Here is an 18,486-nt window from a genome sequence, read left to right as displayed (position 1 = left end):
GCCTCAGTCTGTACTGGCAAGCGCTCAAGCCACACCGCCGAAGTCTCAGAATATAAAGGCAGGGGCTGGGAGAATAAAGAACCACCCACTGTAGGAGAAGATCAACCTCTAGTTTCCCGGGTATTTTTTGGATTTTAACTCGTTCTACAGATCAGTTGTCATCCTGTAGGTGGTCTTGGGAAAGATAGTTTCCAGAATCCGGTGTATGCTTTTCCCATAATTGCCTATAATCCAAATGACCAATCTTACTGAATGGAAAAGAAAGTAGTAGTAATGGAATATATTTAGGCCATATGTCTACTCTTTTTTTCACTTCTTACTTATAATATAGTAGTATTGTTAATGTGTCTTTGGCACATTAACTTGTTTTAGTTTACTGTTTAACTTAATTTTTGGTAATTCTCAACGTCCCTCTATGCTTCCTGTGTTTTTGCTAACCTTTTCCTGTTCATTATCATCTCTCTACTTCTTTGTTCTTTTTAAAACTTGAAATCTTTTTTCAAGATTTACGATTTGGTTATTGATTCATTTAATCTGTCTTCCGTTTTTCTTATTTGGGTTTTAAATTGCCTTTCTACCATTGACTTTTGGGGTCATCCTGCATTGCAGTCGTGTACTTTACTGGTTCTTCGCTAATTACTTTTTTTATTCTTTTATTTCAAAAGTCTGTGCTTTGGAAAACAGAGTCATAGTAATAGATAAGTCTAAAGTCCTGGTTCATCTGAAGTAAGTCAGTTCATGGTTGCTATGTCAAAAATTATGACTTTCTCTTTTATAGGGTCTGTCCTCCTTAACAAAGCAAAGTCAAGAGTACTATTACTCTTGTTGGGTCAGTGATTATTTTGTGAAGAAATACAATGACAATCTCAGTCAGGAGGAACTGTTCTCTGCCATTCATCATATCATTTGTTCCTTGATCTCAGAAATCTCATATAATGACATAATAGTGATAGTAATTATTAGAGCTGGGATTTCAATTTGCCTCTGGTGTAAGAGCTGGTGATTGTTCTTTGACTGCAAGCTAATGCCACCTGGTACTTTTCTAACACTTTCTAGCTTTTCCCCCTTGGAAGTTCATACACAAAACTTCCCAGAATCAAACTTTTTTAACATGTTTAAAATGCAGTAAGTCACCTTTCCATTGCTACTGATACCTCTGGATTGTGTTTACTTGTCATTTCATGAGCACGAGAAAGCTGTTCTCTGCAAAGGTTATAGAGAAGCATTTACTTAGTGCAACATCAGTGTATATAATTGTACCAAGGAAAACTTGGAACTGGTTTCAGAGCCAAGGGTGGTTTAGACTACTGAAGTAGCAATATAAAGATACATATGTGTTGATTTATGCAATTGTTGATTGTGGTAATTAGAGCTCTTCTGTGTTACTTTAGCAGTGACGAAGTGCAGAAGGATCTTTGCAGGCTTTTTATCAAAACCAGTAGGGAGAGCCATGAGTCCACTGGAAGGAGCAAGGGACATAAATCCTTTTATGCACCTCCTCTGAAGTACAGAGGTGAGGTTTTCTTACGCTGTTTAGAAGTACAAAGACCAGGTGAAACAAAACAATGCAGTATGTTTCACTCAATCTTGTAAATCTAATTCAGTTTGAGAAAACAATATTACAGCTGAAAAATCATCTCTAGGCCCAAACTGACGTAGGATGTTTAGCCAAATGATGTAATACATGTATCTAAACTGAGTAAGGTGAAGGTATGTTGAAATACTTCACTAAAATGAAGGATGAAGACTGCCTGAGCTTTCAGAGCTAATGCAAACACTTTTCAAAGGGCTTGGTGGTTTTGTGATTTGTTTTAGAACAGGACAACCTACAGGATTCTTGAATTAAGAAAAAATTAATTAGTAGTATCATCTAGTATTGTTTTGAAAACATGCACACGTACAGAAACCTCAAAAAATTGTAAGCCTCTTGATAATGTAGAAAAGAAGACTTCTATTCAGCTTGCAGTCAGGATGTGTATTTCAGTGAATAGGAATTGAATATCAGATTACTAATGAAATCTAAAATTTCACACAGCTCCTGAAATTACTGCAGCCAGTGAGTTGCGATTATGTTCCTTGAGACTGATCTAATTTTTACACTTTCTTGGATTTGATGCTTTGTACTCTAGAAAATGATTCCAAAATGCTTTCACATCATATGACAGATGCAGCTGACAGTGCCTCAGACAGTATAAGAGAAGATTTATTATGTCTTCTAAGATATTAGCTTAACTTTTTCAGCTTATATATTACCCTTTGGCTGTTTTTATGCTATGATGAGGTGCATGTATTCTAACTAGGAGTGACATAATTGAATGCAACAAATCTTCCAAATCTCCTTGGGTCCCTCAGTGGCCATGTGTCAGTACTTTGTTCCAGAACTATGTATGCAAATATATTTCTGCTAGGTAATGGAGCTGCCATTCACATTAATTCTGTTTATATTTAATCTAAATATCAAGAACTGTAGAATACTGTGATGGTGCCACTGTACTGATATACCAAGATTTCATTTTTTTTTAGTCCCCCATAAGTTAGCCCCTCAGGTTCTGAAATGTTGCAGCCTTAAATCTGTTTCAACAAGCAGCTACTGCTGGATCTTCCTTTTGGAAGATCAAAACAGGACTTCCTCCTTACTTCCAATCATTTGATTAAAGTGCATCTGATTTGTCCTTCATCCTGCCTCTGAATCATCATCAGCAGTTAGCTTTATGATAATATTATACCATAAATTCTTGTGTGACTTTCTCGCTGTCATTGAAGCAACTATTCACTTTGGTGCCAGAGAAAACATACAAAACCAGTAACATAGTGAATCAAACAGACCCCACTTTAGCAGGATCAAGAAAATACACACCAGAACCTGCTCTCTCTCTATTTCTGCTGTTGTTTTTTACCCCTCCTATTCCAGTCTTTTTGCACGGAAGAACAATCTGTCACCCTTGCATTCAACTTTTGCTTTTTAATACTGGTCATAAGAGGGAAGCATACTTCATGTACTCCTGCTTCTACCTGTATTTTGCCTCAAAAAGGTCCTCTGGGACACATAAGTCTCTTTGGTTTATGGCATTTGTCATTTATATTAAAGCTATTTGCAAAAGTGTTTTATTAATTTCTGTAAAAGCACAAGAATATTTGGTATATGAAAAAATAAGTGTAGGACCTTATACATAAGACTAAAATGTTTTACCTCATATAACAGAAAACACATGTTTCTGTTAATGGAGTAAGTTAATGGCACAGTAAGTGCTATCAGCTTTGGAATGCATTAATTTGTTATGTTTGAGATGTTTGCAGACGAGGTGACGCAGATGTTTTTAGAACAAATGTCCTTTTAAATCAAGCTAGAGTGAGTTTTTAGGATACCTGAAATGGTGGAATTTCACAACACTATGCATTTGGAGGTATTTTAATATATAATATTAGTGACGTGAACTGGCAGAACCAGGCATTTGCAGAGTGCTGCAGATAGCCAGCTCAGAAATGCCTATGCTATTGGGGTGATTTAAGAAGATTTCTGAAATGTTTTGTTTTGTTAGAGAGGAAGCTATTCCCACTGTTGGAGATTTGCATATTGTAATTATGTGTTTCTTGAGCCTAGGAATGTATTTCTTTATGACTTAAAAATGTGACTTATGTGAACATGATCACATATTGCTAATTTATTAGTAGTAATGTGGAAACCAGGTCATTGACAGAAGAATATGAAAGAATACGAAAAATTGGCTTGCTGGCTTTGTGCTGACTTTTGAACTCTCAGGAACTCAATTATTCTGGCGCCTGGCAAAACCACTGGACTAAAGGGTTACATACTTCTCTGTCACAGTAAAAAGAAACCACAAATCTGCAAGTGGAATATAATTCAGGAATTTTTAGGTTAAAACAACATAAGTCAGTTCTGACTGGATGTCTTGGTGGATTTGATAGGACCTATGGGAAGTCAGTAGATTCAGTGGATACAGAATAGGCATCGCTGGCAGGCGCATAGCTACCATACATCTGCTGAACCCATCTACATCTACATCAGGTGTAGAAATGACGTACAGTTTTTCCTGTTTCCCAAGATATTGACCAGGCATAAAGCCTTCCTTTGGTCCAAACAGAATTACCAAACTTCAGACTAGGTGTTCCGTTTGTTGCGTTGTATGAAGCCTGGCTGGCTATTTAAGGGAAAAGCTGGGACTTGCGTCAGATCTGAAATGTTGTCATACTGCAGTGGGATAAGGCAGAGGAAAGAAAACCCCTGTATTTCTGCTCTCTGGCTGCCATCCATGCAAGGCGAGGCAGATTGCTTTCCCTGTTCTTCAGGTCAGCATGATTGTCCTGTCAGTAAGTTTATACTACTGTAACTGCTTTCATATTTAGTGCAACCACTTCTGATTTACTTCAGCGTAAATGTCCGGGTTATCAGTTTCTGATTTATTTCCTTCAATGTCCCAGTTCAGTGAGCTGCTTCAGCATATGCCTTGTCAGGCCTTATGTCCGATAAACATGTGAGTAGATCCATTTAATATTAAGTAAAGAAGTAACTGAGTCCTTGTGAAATGATCAATATTTTTAGTGCCTGTTGGTAAATCCAAAATATTAAAGGTATAGCAATAGGTAGCTACAGGCAAACATTCATTTCCACCTTTAGACATACCCACACTTGAAGAGGTACTTGAAAGCCCTTCCATTTCCAAGAGTTTTGCACCACAACGGTATTAAAGGTGCACTGTTATACAAAATCTTAACAATGATCTTGATTATATCAACACATCTCATTGTCACTCAATATAATGAGGAATAATTTCACTTAACATAGCTGAGCCAGTTTATTTCTCTGTATTAGTAGAGTTTTGCTTTAAACTACCATGAAAATTTGAAGTGTGAAAAGTTCATTTTCTTTTTTTTTCATTATTTCAGTGGTGTGTACAAAAATAAGATGTTATTGTTTCAAGAATGCTCCATAATTTTCTTAAAGCCATTTGTAACCTAGCAACATTTTCTCCTCTTTCTTGAATTCATTGATCCATATGTATCTGTACAGGTTTCTGTAGAAAGCATGGTTCCTGAGGTTTTTGTTCTTCCTTACTTACTAAAGCTGGTTCAGACCTTTTGCAGCTTGGTGGATTCCACACTTGTGGAACATTGCTCCTGATCTGAATTCGTATCTTCAATTTAGTATACAATCTTTACTTTGTAGACATAAGAGAAGTAAAATCAATAATTATAAAACCATCCTTTTTAATGAAAAAGTAACGAATCCCTTTTCTTTGCCAGTATACATTTTTTCTATATGTAACAACAAATCTCCAGTGAAGAGATCTGAAATTTCACTGAGCTGAAATTTTGTAGCCATTCTTGAATTTAGAAATGTAGGCTTCAGGCACTGGATAGAAAGAAACATATATCAGCATTTCAAAAGTAGCTAATTCATGTTGGTCTTGCATACTGCACTGACTTTTCAGTTTACTGCTGTAGAAGAAGACAGTATTACTTGACATTAAGCATTTACCTTTCATACTATTAAGTTACTGGCAGAGCAATACTATTATACTAGGCAAATGAAATTACACCTGTTTGCAAGTATCGAGCTTAATCCATTCAGCCATCAAGATGAAAAATAGTAAAACAGTATTTAAAATGGAAATGTCCTTAAAAATTTAAGGATGGGGAAAATCAGTTTAGAATACTTTGTGATAAAACTATTTGTGTGGTTACTTGTTACTATTTTAAAGAATTGCTTGAATTCTTCTGAGCATTACTAAATTAAGGTACTGCTTTTATTTCTTTACCCTGAAGTGACATTCTATGTATACTATAAAAATACAACATAGATCTCACTGACTAATCATTATATGAATATTTTCACTTAAATTCTAGAATATTCTACTCTGGAATTCTATTCTATTAAATGTGGACTGATATTCATGTTTATTAGATCAAATGAGTCATATGTATACCTGCTGTGAAGATAAAAGAAGTAAAAGTGTATGATTTTATTTTAATATTGTTGTCATTTATGAAAAAGCAATGTACAAATTTAAATATATATTTATGGTTGTCAAGAAAGCAGAATTTCTTAATTAGCATTGGGAAAATTATACTCCATAAGAATTTTTTTTTTTTTAATTCATTATAACTGACTGTTAACTGCTTTTTTCTAGGAATTTGTCAGGGAATATTTTTTCAAGTCTCATGAATGGACTTTTTTCTGAGCTGCTAGCTCTGAAAGCTCTGTAAGTATGATGCCTTAAGTTTGGAAATCTGAAGTATTCGAGAAAGACATTAGAATAAACATAGCAGAGTTTAATATGAATTCAAGCAGGATTGTTTCTAGCAGTGCATTTCAAATTTAAAATATGCAGCATTTTGTTATAAATGTCTGTCTTGGTATTGACGAGCCGCCATCTTCTACCTGTCCTGGTGAAATGGATAATGCTGACAGCTTGACCCAGTCCCTGGCTAGCCCTGGCTAGCTATCCTGACTAGCGTCCCAGGGTTTTTTCTGTAATGATCTATATGTTTCCATGTTTTCAGGCATTACATCATATAATAACTCTAAATATAAAAAACCACTCATGTTAAATATTTTTTCTGCAATTATCGTAACAATTCCCTGATATTTATATTAAATGTACCTCTCTGAGATTTAAAAATGTATACTGGATACTTCCATGGTTAAGTTTCTACTTAAAGGAGTTTTTAGTAAGTAAAAGTAAGATATAGGATGACTTTCTAAAGTAGCACCTGCTCAAATTTAGTTCAGTAGTGGGTGATGCTGTTCCGTAACTGAAACCAGAATTTTAGGACAATGTCTTGGAATTCATTAACAGTGGGATAATGTGTGTTAATTGTCTTAGGATACCTTTATAATAATACATCTATCGTTATACATCTATCTAGAATTAGTTCTCTTAGAGTTAGATAATTTGAATCTAAGAGAAGAAAGTATGTTTCTGAACATTGCTTGTGTACCAATTGTGATCTTTCTTTGCCTTTCCAGACATTTCAATACCGATTCACTCATTTGTGACTGTAATCTAAAATGGGTCTTGCAATGGGCCAGGAACGCTTCAGTTCGAATAGCGGAGGAAACAGTTTGTGCTTACCCCAGTGCTTTACAAGGACTGTCATTTCGTAACCTGAAGGAAAATCAGCTGATATGTGGTGAGCTGTACTCTCATTTAACATTACAAATTGAAGTGGAATCCAGAGAAAATGTTAAAAAACAGAAATTATGGGGGGAAAAAAAAAGGGAGTAATAAATCTGATTTGCTTATAGGTATATGACACAAAAAATACAACTAAGATTGAAAGAGAAAAACCCACAGCTTTCTTATTTCATACAAAATAATATACATATATTGCAAGAACACCACTGTCCACCACATGGTACCACTATGTATCATGTACTGCAGAGGAAAAAATCATTGCCTAAGATTATGGTGTTGGATTCCATAATCAGAAGTATAAATTTCACACATACTTCATTAATCACAGAATCTTTGAATCTTTGACTTTCTTGAATGACAGAAAATTGCTTAGATGGCGACTTTGCTAATGCCTTACAGAAACAAATGGAAAGTCACACTTTTATCCTAATAATCACAAGAGGAATGGTGTGTGTTGTGAACACATTTCTAGGAGGAGGGAGATCAGGGTTGACTGGAGTAAAATCAAAAAGTTTGGTTTTAACAGCAACAGCAAATACAGATGTTCACACGTTGTGAGAGATGTGAAAGGATGTGAACACCAGCCACAGGTGTTCAATCAGCTGAATTGTTAAGGAAACACAGATACCTGTCTGGAGGCAAATAAGGAATGAGCTCGTGAGCAAAAGGCCAAGAAATTTCCAGTAGCCTGTATTGCTGAACGTTTGAAAGTCTGCAATACTTCTCAAATATCAAGCTGACATTTTATAGAGACCCGGCATGAACGTCTTCACAGAGATCCATTTCCCAGGAGGAAAGGCACGCTTTCTGAAAACGCTGGAATGATCAGAAGAATCGATTAAGAACTGTTAATTGGTATTTCCAGGTTGCCAATGAATATGAACCTGTGAATTTTAGGAGGAAATGAAAGCAATTTCTCAGAGTTTTATACTTTAATTCCTAATAGGACTCCTTACCACACCTCCGGTACAGATTTTATAAGGCCCATCTAGTTCTCACTGCCATTTATAATGTCCACAGAACACTTGACAAGGTTTGTAATGACTGCCAATGGTTTGACATCGCTTTTAATATCCACAGAGCGCTTCACGGTGATTATATTTGCTGAGCCTTCTACCAGCTCTGTAATGTCTGCCAGGTACTTCACGGTACTCATAATACCTGTTGGGCAGCTCACAACGCCCACAACATTTAGCGATTTCATTTTCAGTAACTTAGTTTGAATTCAGGCATAATAGAAGGCTGTCTGGCACCAAAATAGTAACAACTATTGAGAATGTTTTAAGAATAATACCTGTTGAAATATGCATAGAGCTAATCAAATTAAACGTATCTGGGTTTTGAATGTTTACACTGATGAATGAGATATTAGAATTTATTGTCTCAGTCTCAAAGCTGTATGGATGCTATTGAACTAAGAGCACTAAGTAGTGAAAGTTCATTTGTTCTGCAAATTGCAATTGACGTGTAACTCTGATGGAGCCTTTTGCTGTTAGAAAACGTTGACTCGTCAAAACAGATGTTTGGAAAAGTGCTGACTTTCTTGTCTCCCCCAGTTAGATTTTATTTAAAGTTTAGAAAGTAGTTGACATAATATCAGTAACCTTTAGATAAAGGATTTGGATGAAAATGATATAAATATTTACTAAATTATCCAAAAAATTTTGCAAAGGTCAAAGTATAAAAATAATTTTGTAGTGCTTTAAGACCTTGTTATTTATTTATTTATTTCCACCATAAAGAAAATTATCTAATTCTCCCGGGACAGAATACTGTTTCTCATGCAGGTTTTCTCTACAGATGTTTATAAATAAATAATTGGGACCATCCTATCACCGTTTTTTAATTATGAAAAAATTGCTTCAAAAGTAAGAAAATGCAAAATGATACTAAGGATTTTTTTTTTTTTTTGCTTAGAGTTTATTGAATTTATACATAATAATTTACAGAATCACAGAATCACTAAGGTTGGAAAGGACCTTCAAGGTCATCAAGTCCAACCATTAATCCAGCGCCACCATGTCCCCTAAACCATGTCCCGAAGTGCCACATCCACTCATTTTTTGAACACTTCCAGAGATGGCGACTCCACCACCTCCCTGGGCAGCCTGTCCCAATGCCTGACCACCCTCTCGGTGAAGAAATTTTTCCTAATATCCAATCTAAACCTCCCCTGTCCCACCTTGAGGCCATTTCCTCTCGTCCTATCACTAGTTAGTTGGGAGAAGAGACCAACACCCTCGTCGCCACAACCCCCTTTCAGGTAGTTGTAGAGAGCGATAAGGTCTCCCCTCAGCCTCCTCTTCTCCAGACTAAACAACCCCAGTTCCCTCAGCTGCTCCTTATAAGACTTGTGCTCCAGACCCCTCACGAGCTTTGTTGCCCTTCTTTGGACAAGCTCAAGCGCCTCAACATCCTTCTTGCAGTGAGGGGCACAAAACCGAACACAGGATTCAAGGTGCAGCCTCACCAGTGCCGAGTGCAGGGGCACGATCACTTCCCTACTCCTGCTGGCCACACTATTGCTGATACAGGCCAGGACGCTGTTGGCCTTCTTGGCCACCTGGGCACACTGCCGGCTCATGCTCAGCCGGCTGTCAACCAGCACCCCAGCTCCTTTTCTGCCGGGCAGCTCTCCAGCCACTCCTCCCCAAGCCTGTAGCGTTGCATGGGGTTGTTGTGGCCGAAGTGCAGGACCTGGCACTTGGCCTTATTAAACCTCATACAGTTGGCCTCTGCTCATCGATCCAGCCTGTCCAGATCCCTCTGCAGAGCCCTCCTACCCTCCAGCAGATCAACACTCCCACCCAACTTGGTGTCATCTGCAAACTTACTGAGGGAGCACTCAACCCCCTCATCCAGATCATCGATAAAGATACTACTGAACAAGACCGGCCCCAGAACTGAGCCCTGGGGAACACCGCTTGTGACCAGCCGCCAGCCGGATTTAACGCCGTTCACCACAACTCTCTGGGCTCGGCCATCCAGCCAGTTCTTTACCCACGGAAGAGTAAACCTGTCTAAGCCACAAGCTGCCAATTTCTCCAGGAGAATGCTGTGGGAGACGCTGTCAAAGGCTTTACTAAAGTCCAGGTAGACAACGTCCACAGCCTTTCCCTCATCCACTAGGCGGGTCACCTGGTCATAGAAGGAAATCAAGTTGTTCAAGCAGGACCTGCCTTTCATGAACCTGTGCTGGCTGGGCCTGATCGCTTGGTTGTCCTGCAGATGCCCTGTGAGCACTCTCAAGATGAACTGCTCCATGATCTTCCCTGGTACAGAGGTCAGGCTGACAGGCCTGTAGTTCCCGGGATCCTCCTTCCAGCCTTTCTTGTAGATGGGAGTCACATTGGCAAGCCTCTGGTCGTCTGGGACCTCCCCTGTTAACCAGGACTGCTGATAAACGATGGAGAGTGGCTTGGCAAGCTCCTCCACCAGCTCTCTCAGTACTCTCGGGTGGCTCTCATCAGGCCCCATAGACTTGTGGGTGTCCAGGTGGCTTAACGGGTCCTAGATTACATTACATTACATTACATCCTAAATTACAGGTCTTTACATTTTTATTCTTTATCATTATGCATTTTTCTGTGCAGAGAGTGGATAGGTTTAGTTCTTTTCATGGTGTCAGTAGCTTCTCAGGTTTATGTAGTCTACTGTCCTAATCTTTGTCATCATATTGTTGCATGGACTATTTTCCTATACAGTAAACAGGTTGAAAGAACTAGACATAGTATCTTGTCGGTTCTCAGGGAATCTAAATATAGAAAAGACTAGCTTTTTTCTACTTGAGCAAATGATTTGATACATATACATCTGCACCATCTCATCACAGCACTTTCAGGGAAGCTAGCTTTGTCACATGTCACCTTTCCTGTTCCTGTTGTTCTTACCTTTCCTAGCAGTCTGCTGTAAGACAGTCTGGCAGTAAGCCTGATAAAGCAATCTTCAGCAGTCTTGGATGGCTCTTGGGCCATGTTAGCAGGGCTCATTCTAGCCCTGGTAGTCCCCCAAAACTATGTTTACCCTCTTTGTCTATCTATGATGGAAAAATCGTCATAAGTCTTTTCCTTGGAAGAAATTAATCAGTTGCTTGTGTCTTTATTATGCTCCTGTCGCAAATTTTTCTTAGTTTCCCACCTCCTTATTTGCTGGATTGTATTGAATGTGAGAAAATCTCCTTGCACATTGAACTGCTTCAACACAGGATTGTAGGACAAGAGTGAAAAGAAGTTCTAAGATACAGCATTATTTATTCACCTATATTGTGCACGTCTCTGAAAAACCCGAGTCATTTCAATAATTACAACCAACAAGGGCAAATTGAGACAGTTAGCAAAGTTAGTATTAATGGATGTTCTTCATAGACCATCCTCAGTCAAGAAACTTCCAGAGTAAGGGAACAGTTATAAACTCAAATGTTAGATACAATCACTTTAAGATTCTCAGGGGAAAAGATGGTGGAAATAGAACTTGCAAAGCACAGAGTAATGGCAAAGAAATATCACACCTGGGTAGTTTTCTTTTCTTGTATTAATATGTCTGAGGGAGCATCTTTTTACGTAGTGTCTCATCTTTAGAGATGGGGGGGTAGGGTGGCATCCCTAGGCTCAGGAGCCTGTTTCCAGAGGCTGTGAGTATCCAGAAACTGTTTTTGAATTTTGTTGTTGCTCTGGATGCTCCACATTCCTGATAATCAATCAATATACTGCGTATTTCACCTGGCTTTTTTTGGTATAATAGACTCCCTGCTTGGGAGGGGTACTTCTAAGGGAGGGATACAACTCACAAGGATAGATCCTTTGAGTTGGCTTCTGTATTCTGCAATACAATTCATTAAATGTTTCATAGAAAATGTAAATAATATATTGGGAGGGAGGGGATATAGTTGTTAGGAAATTGTTTGTACTTAACCAGCACCTTGTCCTTTGTAGTTTGCCTCAATTCACTGAGAATTGGAGTATTCATCCTCTGAAGCAGCAGAGTCAGGTTAAAATTTAAGCACTTTCTGCTCTGATGCTCCGTACCTGTTCACATTCAAACTGGCACAAAGCAAAAAAAACAAAAAAAAAAAGTACATTTATATTCTTTATGCACTCTTCTACTTGTGTTCCTAGAGATTTCTTGACCATTTTAAGATTTCATTTCTTACGCAGAAAGGTGTGAAGTACTTTCATCATTACTTACCTACTCACATTTTCTAATCTGTATTTCTCATGCTTAAATACGAGCAGAACATTAAGGCATATTTCTCTTGGGCCACATGCAGCTCCCTAGTCTATTTCATAAGTAATTTTTTTTGCAGTCTTACCTAAAATACCACAAAAATTCAGAGCATGCAAGACATTTTATATCAGTTACAGTAATACCACGGGGAAGAAAGGAGAACATTTTCTTTTCTATACTTCCTGTATAAAGTACTTTTGTTTTCTGAAGCAGCTTTTTTTTTCTTGACATGTATTCTTAAAACACAGTGTGGCTTTATCTGCTTTCTCAGCAATGAAGGAATAGTAAAGTTTTATAATTTTACCTGATGTGCTTGCACAGCATTTTCCTTTCAATCCTAGCAGAGTAAGTCTGTTTCCACTGTGCAATAGTAAGAAATCAGAAAAAAATATTTATTTTTGAAATGCCAAAAATAGAAAAAAATAGATTGATATTGGGAAATTCTACCTTTGAAAGGAGATTTTTTCAACAATTAAATTTAAGCTTGAAATAAACTGAATGCATTCAGCTTCATTCTGCATCAGCTTTTAAAAATACTGTCAAATATTTTGTGCTAGGGATATTGGGTGAGAAATGAGATTTGAAGGTGTTTTTTTAATATGGTAACAAAAATTAATTACCTACATTGCCTTTTGAGTCTTAAAATGGTGATTGTATACAACTGCATATAGATTGTCCTTACAAGTTTTCTTTCCTACATGAAATACATTGCAATAACAAGTACTGCCTCAAAGTTAACAAGGAACATTTTTTCTTCATTTATTTCTCTCACAGTACACACAACTTTTTTTTTGGTCTTATTTGTTATTTACTTAAATTTAGGAGTGGACTTGAGATTATTGTTTCAACCATTTCTTTCTTCATTTAGAAGTCATTACTGCATTAACACAATGTAAATATTGAACTGTTGGGTTTTTTTCAGTATGTAGTAACTGAGTAATGTCAAAATCTCAAGTACGAAGAATGATGGATTAATTACCCAGATTTAGATTCCAGTCCCGCAGTTTCTTGGCAGCCTACAGATAGCCTGCTGCACTCATGCAGAGCATCATTGTCTTCAAGAATATACGAGATCAAGACTTCAGCTCCAGTTCTGCAGGGAATGCCTAATCATATGATTAATCATATGATATAATTACATTGAAATAGGAATATTCACATTAGTAACTTTTCACAGGATTAGGTTTTGCAAGATATGGATAGTGATACAATTAGCTGTAGTTAAATCCTCTAGCAGTTATTTCTGTTTTACAGTATTAGCCGTTCAGGAATTTCTTTCATAACAAAATACGTATAACAGAATGCCTATAAATCAAATAATGTAACTGTACATTTTAGATCTTTCAAAGAGAGGTGTGATAGATTCATCTTCTGTCAGAGCTAAGTGGCCATTTTGTATATCAAAGTTGGTTTCCATACTACCATTTGGTAGTATGAAACCAACAATGCTCTAATCTTTTGGCTCTAAATTCTAGATTTCTTATTCTAATATGATCAGTCTCAAACTGGGGAAAAAAAAAGAATACATTTCCCTACATTTAATATTAAACATTATTATCTAATTTCTTTAGTGGTAATTTGGAACCCTGCTGCAACGTTTGGGGCATGAAATTAATAACATTTAAAACTTAGAAACGTGAAATGACAGAAGTATTAAAATGCTCATTTGAGCATTTGAGAGATTTAAAGGAGGGGTTTTACCATTACTTATTTTCTTACATCTGTGCTCACACATGAGAGTATAGTTCAAGAGAACTTTTCACCCCTGAAATCTCACTGATTTAGGTGCTGGAAATGTACCCAATTTGTTTTTCTCCGCATAGGTTATTCTTAAAATACATCAGCGGCTTTTAATGTACTATTTTTGTCTGATTTTCTACGTTGCCTTTGCTTGCTTGTTCCAAAAAGCATGTAAAATAGCTAAAGGAAAATTTAGCTAAGATGTAGCGAGGAGAATACCAGCAAAATGAAGCTTCTTTAATCTTCAAAACTTCTACCTTTGGCCATATTCAAAAGCTAGTTGCTCAGGAGCAAAGCAATGGTAAGGCAGCCAGCCTTGACTAAGGCCCATGGAGTATTCTTTATTCTTAACGTGGTAGTGTGTACATTAAAGGACTAGGGTTAAATTTTATATTGGTAATGTCTAGATAAAATTGTATAAGCTTCTTTTCCAAACCTATGTTAATATTGTCCAGTTAACAGCACTTATTACAGTTTGTTGTAATTAATCTTAATTGCTCTCATGGGAAAGTTCCCTCTAAAGCCTCCATCCTAATGTCCTCTGTTCTAATTAAGTGGAGTGATAGCGGTATTTCACATTTTTATAGCACATTTCATCATACAGCACTTTCTTTAATATATATATAAAAATGGCTGTAGAGAGCTGCAGTTTCTAACACTGTCAGCTTTTAGAAAGGAAAAATTTCATACAGTGTCTGGGACAAGTTCTTACTTCAACAGAACTGTCACTTGTTCAGCTTGTTTTATGACTTTTACATTTCTTTTTTGTTTGGCATTCTTGCAGCATAGATGGGCACTCATGCAACCCCGCTGGACTCTGGGCAATTAGGGGAATCACTGCCACTCTTGGGACTTCCCTGCTGCCGTGCTTCTGTGGTCTGAGTGTGTAGTACTGATACGAAAATAAAAGGCGGCTAGCGGTGCTCAAGGTTTGGAAAGATGAGTGCTACCATTGCATTTCCCAGATAAAGACAATTACTGTGTTTTGTAGAGCTAAGTGCTTTATCCTTGCCACTGCCCAGCCATTTTTATTAACTGCAAGCTGTAATGAGTGTGCATAGCCATGAGCCTGCCAGCTTGCTTGCCATAAGGATAATTTGAGTAATTAAAATTGCTTTCTAGCAATGGCTTCTGACTCTTGCCAGTGAAGGTATTTATGTTGATGAATCTTCCAATACTGTAGCTGTCAATATGTCACAGTCTTCAAGTTTCAGGATGTGGCAAACAAAGTGACAAACAATCAAATCCAACTTCCAAAGTAGACTTTCTGGGACTATTTGAAAATAAGAAATTGAAAATCGGCAGCAGTTTTATTTGATAGGTAAGAAATCAGTGCTGAAAAACTCTTTGCCCATTCTTTTAAATTTCTGCTAAATATGTCAGTGCAAAATGTGGGCTTTATTTTGCATGAATGCAGAGAATATTTTTGTTTAACTGATTAATTAGACTGAAACCTTGAATGTCCTATTGTGGAAATTTTTCAAGTAGCTGTTGCCATTTTACAAATCAATGTTGTGATACTTGGCATTTATATTAAATACTATTAAGTGAAACCTGCTACCTCTATTTCTCTACCTCTACTTTCCTACCACGTAAATCACTGCTATCATCAGTAAATAAGAAAGTATTTTTCCACTGCTTCCTTGCTTTAAATGGTTGCAATGGACACAACATGCATCAGTCCCTAGACCCAGTGCAAAAAGGATAATTTATTTTCACAGGGGCTTATAAATGTGGGGAAACTCTTGTACAGAAAGACAGGTTAAATAACTGTCACGGCTGGACTTTTCATCCACCTGCTGGGTGCTGGCTGAAACCTGTATGACTTGGATTTGCTAAAAGTGACTAGATTTGAATTGTACTTTTTCCAGCTCAGCCTTCCTTAGTTTCTACACAGGTGTAACTTATTTTAATTGAATAAGTCTGAGAAGTTATGGAGTCCAAGGGCTTGTCAGTGAGGCTGTCATGCAAAGCTATGATTGTAGTGCTTCTTGGCATAACTGCACTGATTTTAATCTTCTGTTTTGTAGATATGGAGTATATTTATGAGGTTAGCTAACACAAATAACTGAAGCGCCAGTAGCCGTGGACTGTGACAGCCTGGGCTCACCATACTTCTAAACACCAAAAACACTCTGTTATGCCTGCTCGTCAGACATGCACCCTTTCTCTTTTTCTCAGCTTTGATAGCTGTACAGAAAAGCATGATACAAAATTTGTAACTTGGAGTAAAACAGTATGCATGTCTGAAGTCTTGCTCTTTGTTTAGTAGCTACCATTTCAGTGTAGCACTTAGCATTACAAAATAAACATAAGCCTGTGATTTAATTATGAGATGCTGCAAAAAAATACATCTACTTTATGTTCCTCTCTGAAAAGCATGTATGAGGGTGAAAGGGACTGATAAAATGGTGTGGAATATGCCTTGCTCTGCCAGCACTATGAAGTTGGTGGAAAGAAGAAGCTATTACACAAACAGACACTCTACTTTTTCTGCAGAGAGTGGTAAATGAGTGTAGTACAAAGCCTTCTTGTCCCAAGCCCAAAAGACTTATCTTATTTTGCTGTGTTTAATACATGTTGGCATCTGTATTTCCTTGACATTATGTTAAAATTGGAGCCAGGAAAAGCTTTTATTAAAACTGAAGCTTGGCTCTAGTTCTGTACTCATCCTTGACTTCCTTGGCATATGGCACTGTGTGTGACCTTCTACACCAAACCTTTTGTTATTGTCAGCAAATTTTGCAATATGGAAATTGGCATTGGTGTACTGGCACCTCCCCTTCTTGGCAGATCTGGTCTTCAGAGCAATTCAGATCACTCTCTTTTCTTCAGTTCCATTCAGTAAATATCATCAGATATAATTTGCTGTGTCAGCAATTCAAATTTTTAACTAATGGTTTTCAATTTGTTTTTCCTCTTTTTCATCTGTCCTTTTTATTGGACCAGTTCCTTTACTTTGTCCTCACTTCTAGCTTCCCCCCAGTGTGCTTTCCATGCACATTTCTTTCCCACTGAGATTGCATACAAATATTAGAGCCCTAACTCACAATTTTGTCAGCAGGATGTGCCACAATCTGTAGGCACACTCGCTTCACATAAAAAGCCCATTGGCAATACAATAAATCAAGTGATTAACAAGAAACAAAATGACAACCTCTGGCTTCTTTCTGTCCCAAAAGCACTGTAGCAAACTGGATTTTCTACCAAGATGCAGAAGCCAATGGTGTATCCTAAGACGTGAGCTCTGTAATACTGCACTGATGTGTGGGCAACCTGGCGAAGCCTGTGGATTTTACTATTTCTGACTGTGTAAAAGCTGCCAATATCAAACAAAGCCCAGTTAACGAAGGCCAGAAAATCTATGGCAGAAAACTGTGTTTATGCTAAACTGAACAGTGGAATGCTCTAGTGTAGTAATCCGGAATATGCACGTAGCTATTTAACTGTAGAGAGTTGTGCTGCCCCGGTTATCGGTTGTGCAGCAGAAAATGCAACAAACATGGCTGGAGGTAGGACGTAGTTTCCTTTTTCTCTGATCATGTCTCCAATACCTTGTGCTGGTCATGTTGGCCAATGACTAGCCAACTTTGTGGTGTTCAGACAAATCTATTGCATGGGTCAACTTTTGTGCTTACAGATTTGCTTTTGATCATTCATCCAAAAAGCAGTAGCATCCATTCGTTAGAAGTGCATGCATTCTAAATGTGATCATATTGTATTTAAAATGTAACTAAAATACGGGTTAGAAATGTGTTTTATGTTACGTCTTTTACAAGCATTGCTGTCCGGTGACAGCGGTATTTCCTTCACATATTTTTCCTTTCCATCTTTTAAAACAATAAACGAAAAAGAAAGCCAAAATTACATGGAAAATTGAACTGTTTTTAAAATCTCAAGAACTGAATTGTAATGAGAAGACAAGGTATTTAACGTGTATGTGTGTGTGAGAGAAATTGTTTTAAAAAGACGTTAAGGGCATACGCACTGGAACATTTCCTTAGAGCTTCAGTGCACCTTGCTGTTTTCCTATTTTAGCGAATAGTTATTAAAATAATTTATATTTTATTTTCAACTTTATGTACATCTTGGGGCACTGCATGTGTTAAAATGTGCAGGGATATACTTTCCGTGAGAAGGACTCTTAAGTGATATTCTAATTCAGTGCTATTTGTGTAACCTGATTCCTTCTCCATATGTCCTCAGTGTTCTAGTCTAGAGCTAATCTGAAATACAAGACAGGATAGCATAAAGAATCTGGCCTTCAGTCAACAAAACCTTTATCTCCATAGAAGTGAAAGGTAAAGAAAAAGACGTAATTACTGTAATGATGGGTTAGACCTTTAGATTCATGTTGCAATCAGTG

The 18,486-nt window shown here is 37.4% G+C and overlaps 1 protein-coding gene across 1 annotated transcript in view; it reads left to right on the top strand.

The window, feature by feature from the left end:
* Positions 1-18,486, top strand: part of LOC309406992 (adhesion G protein-coupled receptor A3-like) — a gene marked incomplete at its 3' end in the record, with an annotated part of 279,833 nt that overhangs the window by 111,458 nt on the left and 149,889 nt on the right. The window contains exons 5-6 of the mRNA XM_082002382.1: positions 6,150-6,221; positions 6,989-7,152. Coding sequence (XP_081858508.1) covers positions 6,150-6,221; positions 6,989-7,152 — 236 coding nt within the window. The remainder of the gene's footprint in view (positions 1-6,149; positions 6,222-6,988; positions 7,153-18,486) is intronic.

This window comes from Phaethon aethereus, assembly GCF_964289735.1.
Source record: "Phaethon aethereus genome assembly, chromosome: 7".
NCBI classification, from domain to species: Eukaryota; Metazoa; Chordata; class Aves; order Phaethontiformes; family Phaethontidae; genus Phaethon; species Phaethon aethereus.
The sequence above is the reverse complement of the archived record's forward strand: the minus strand, read 5'-3'. Positions and strand labels throughout refer to the sequence as shown.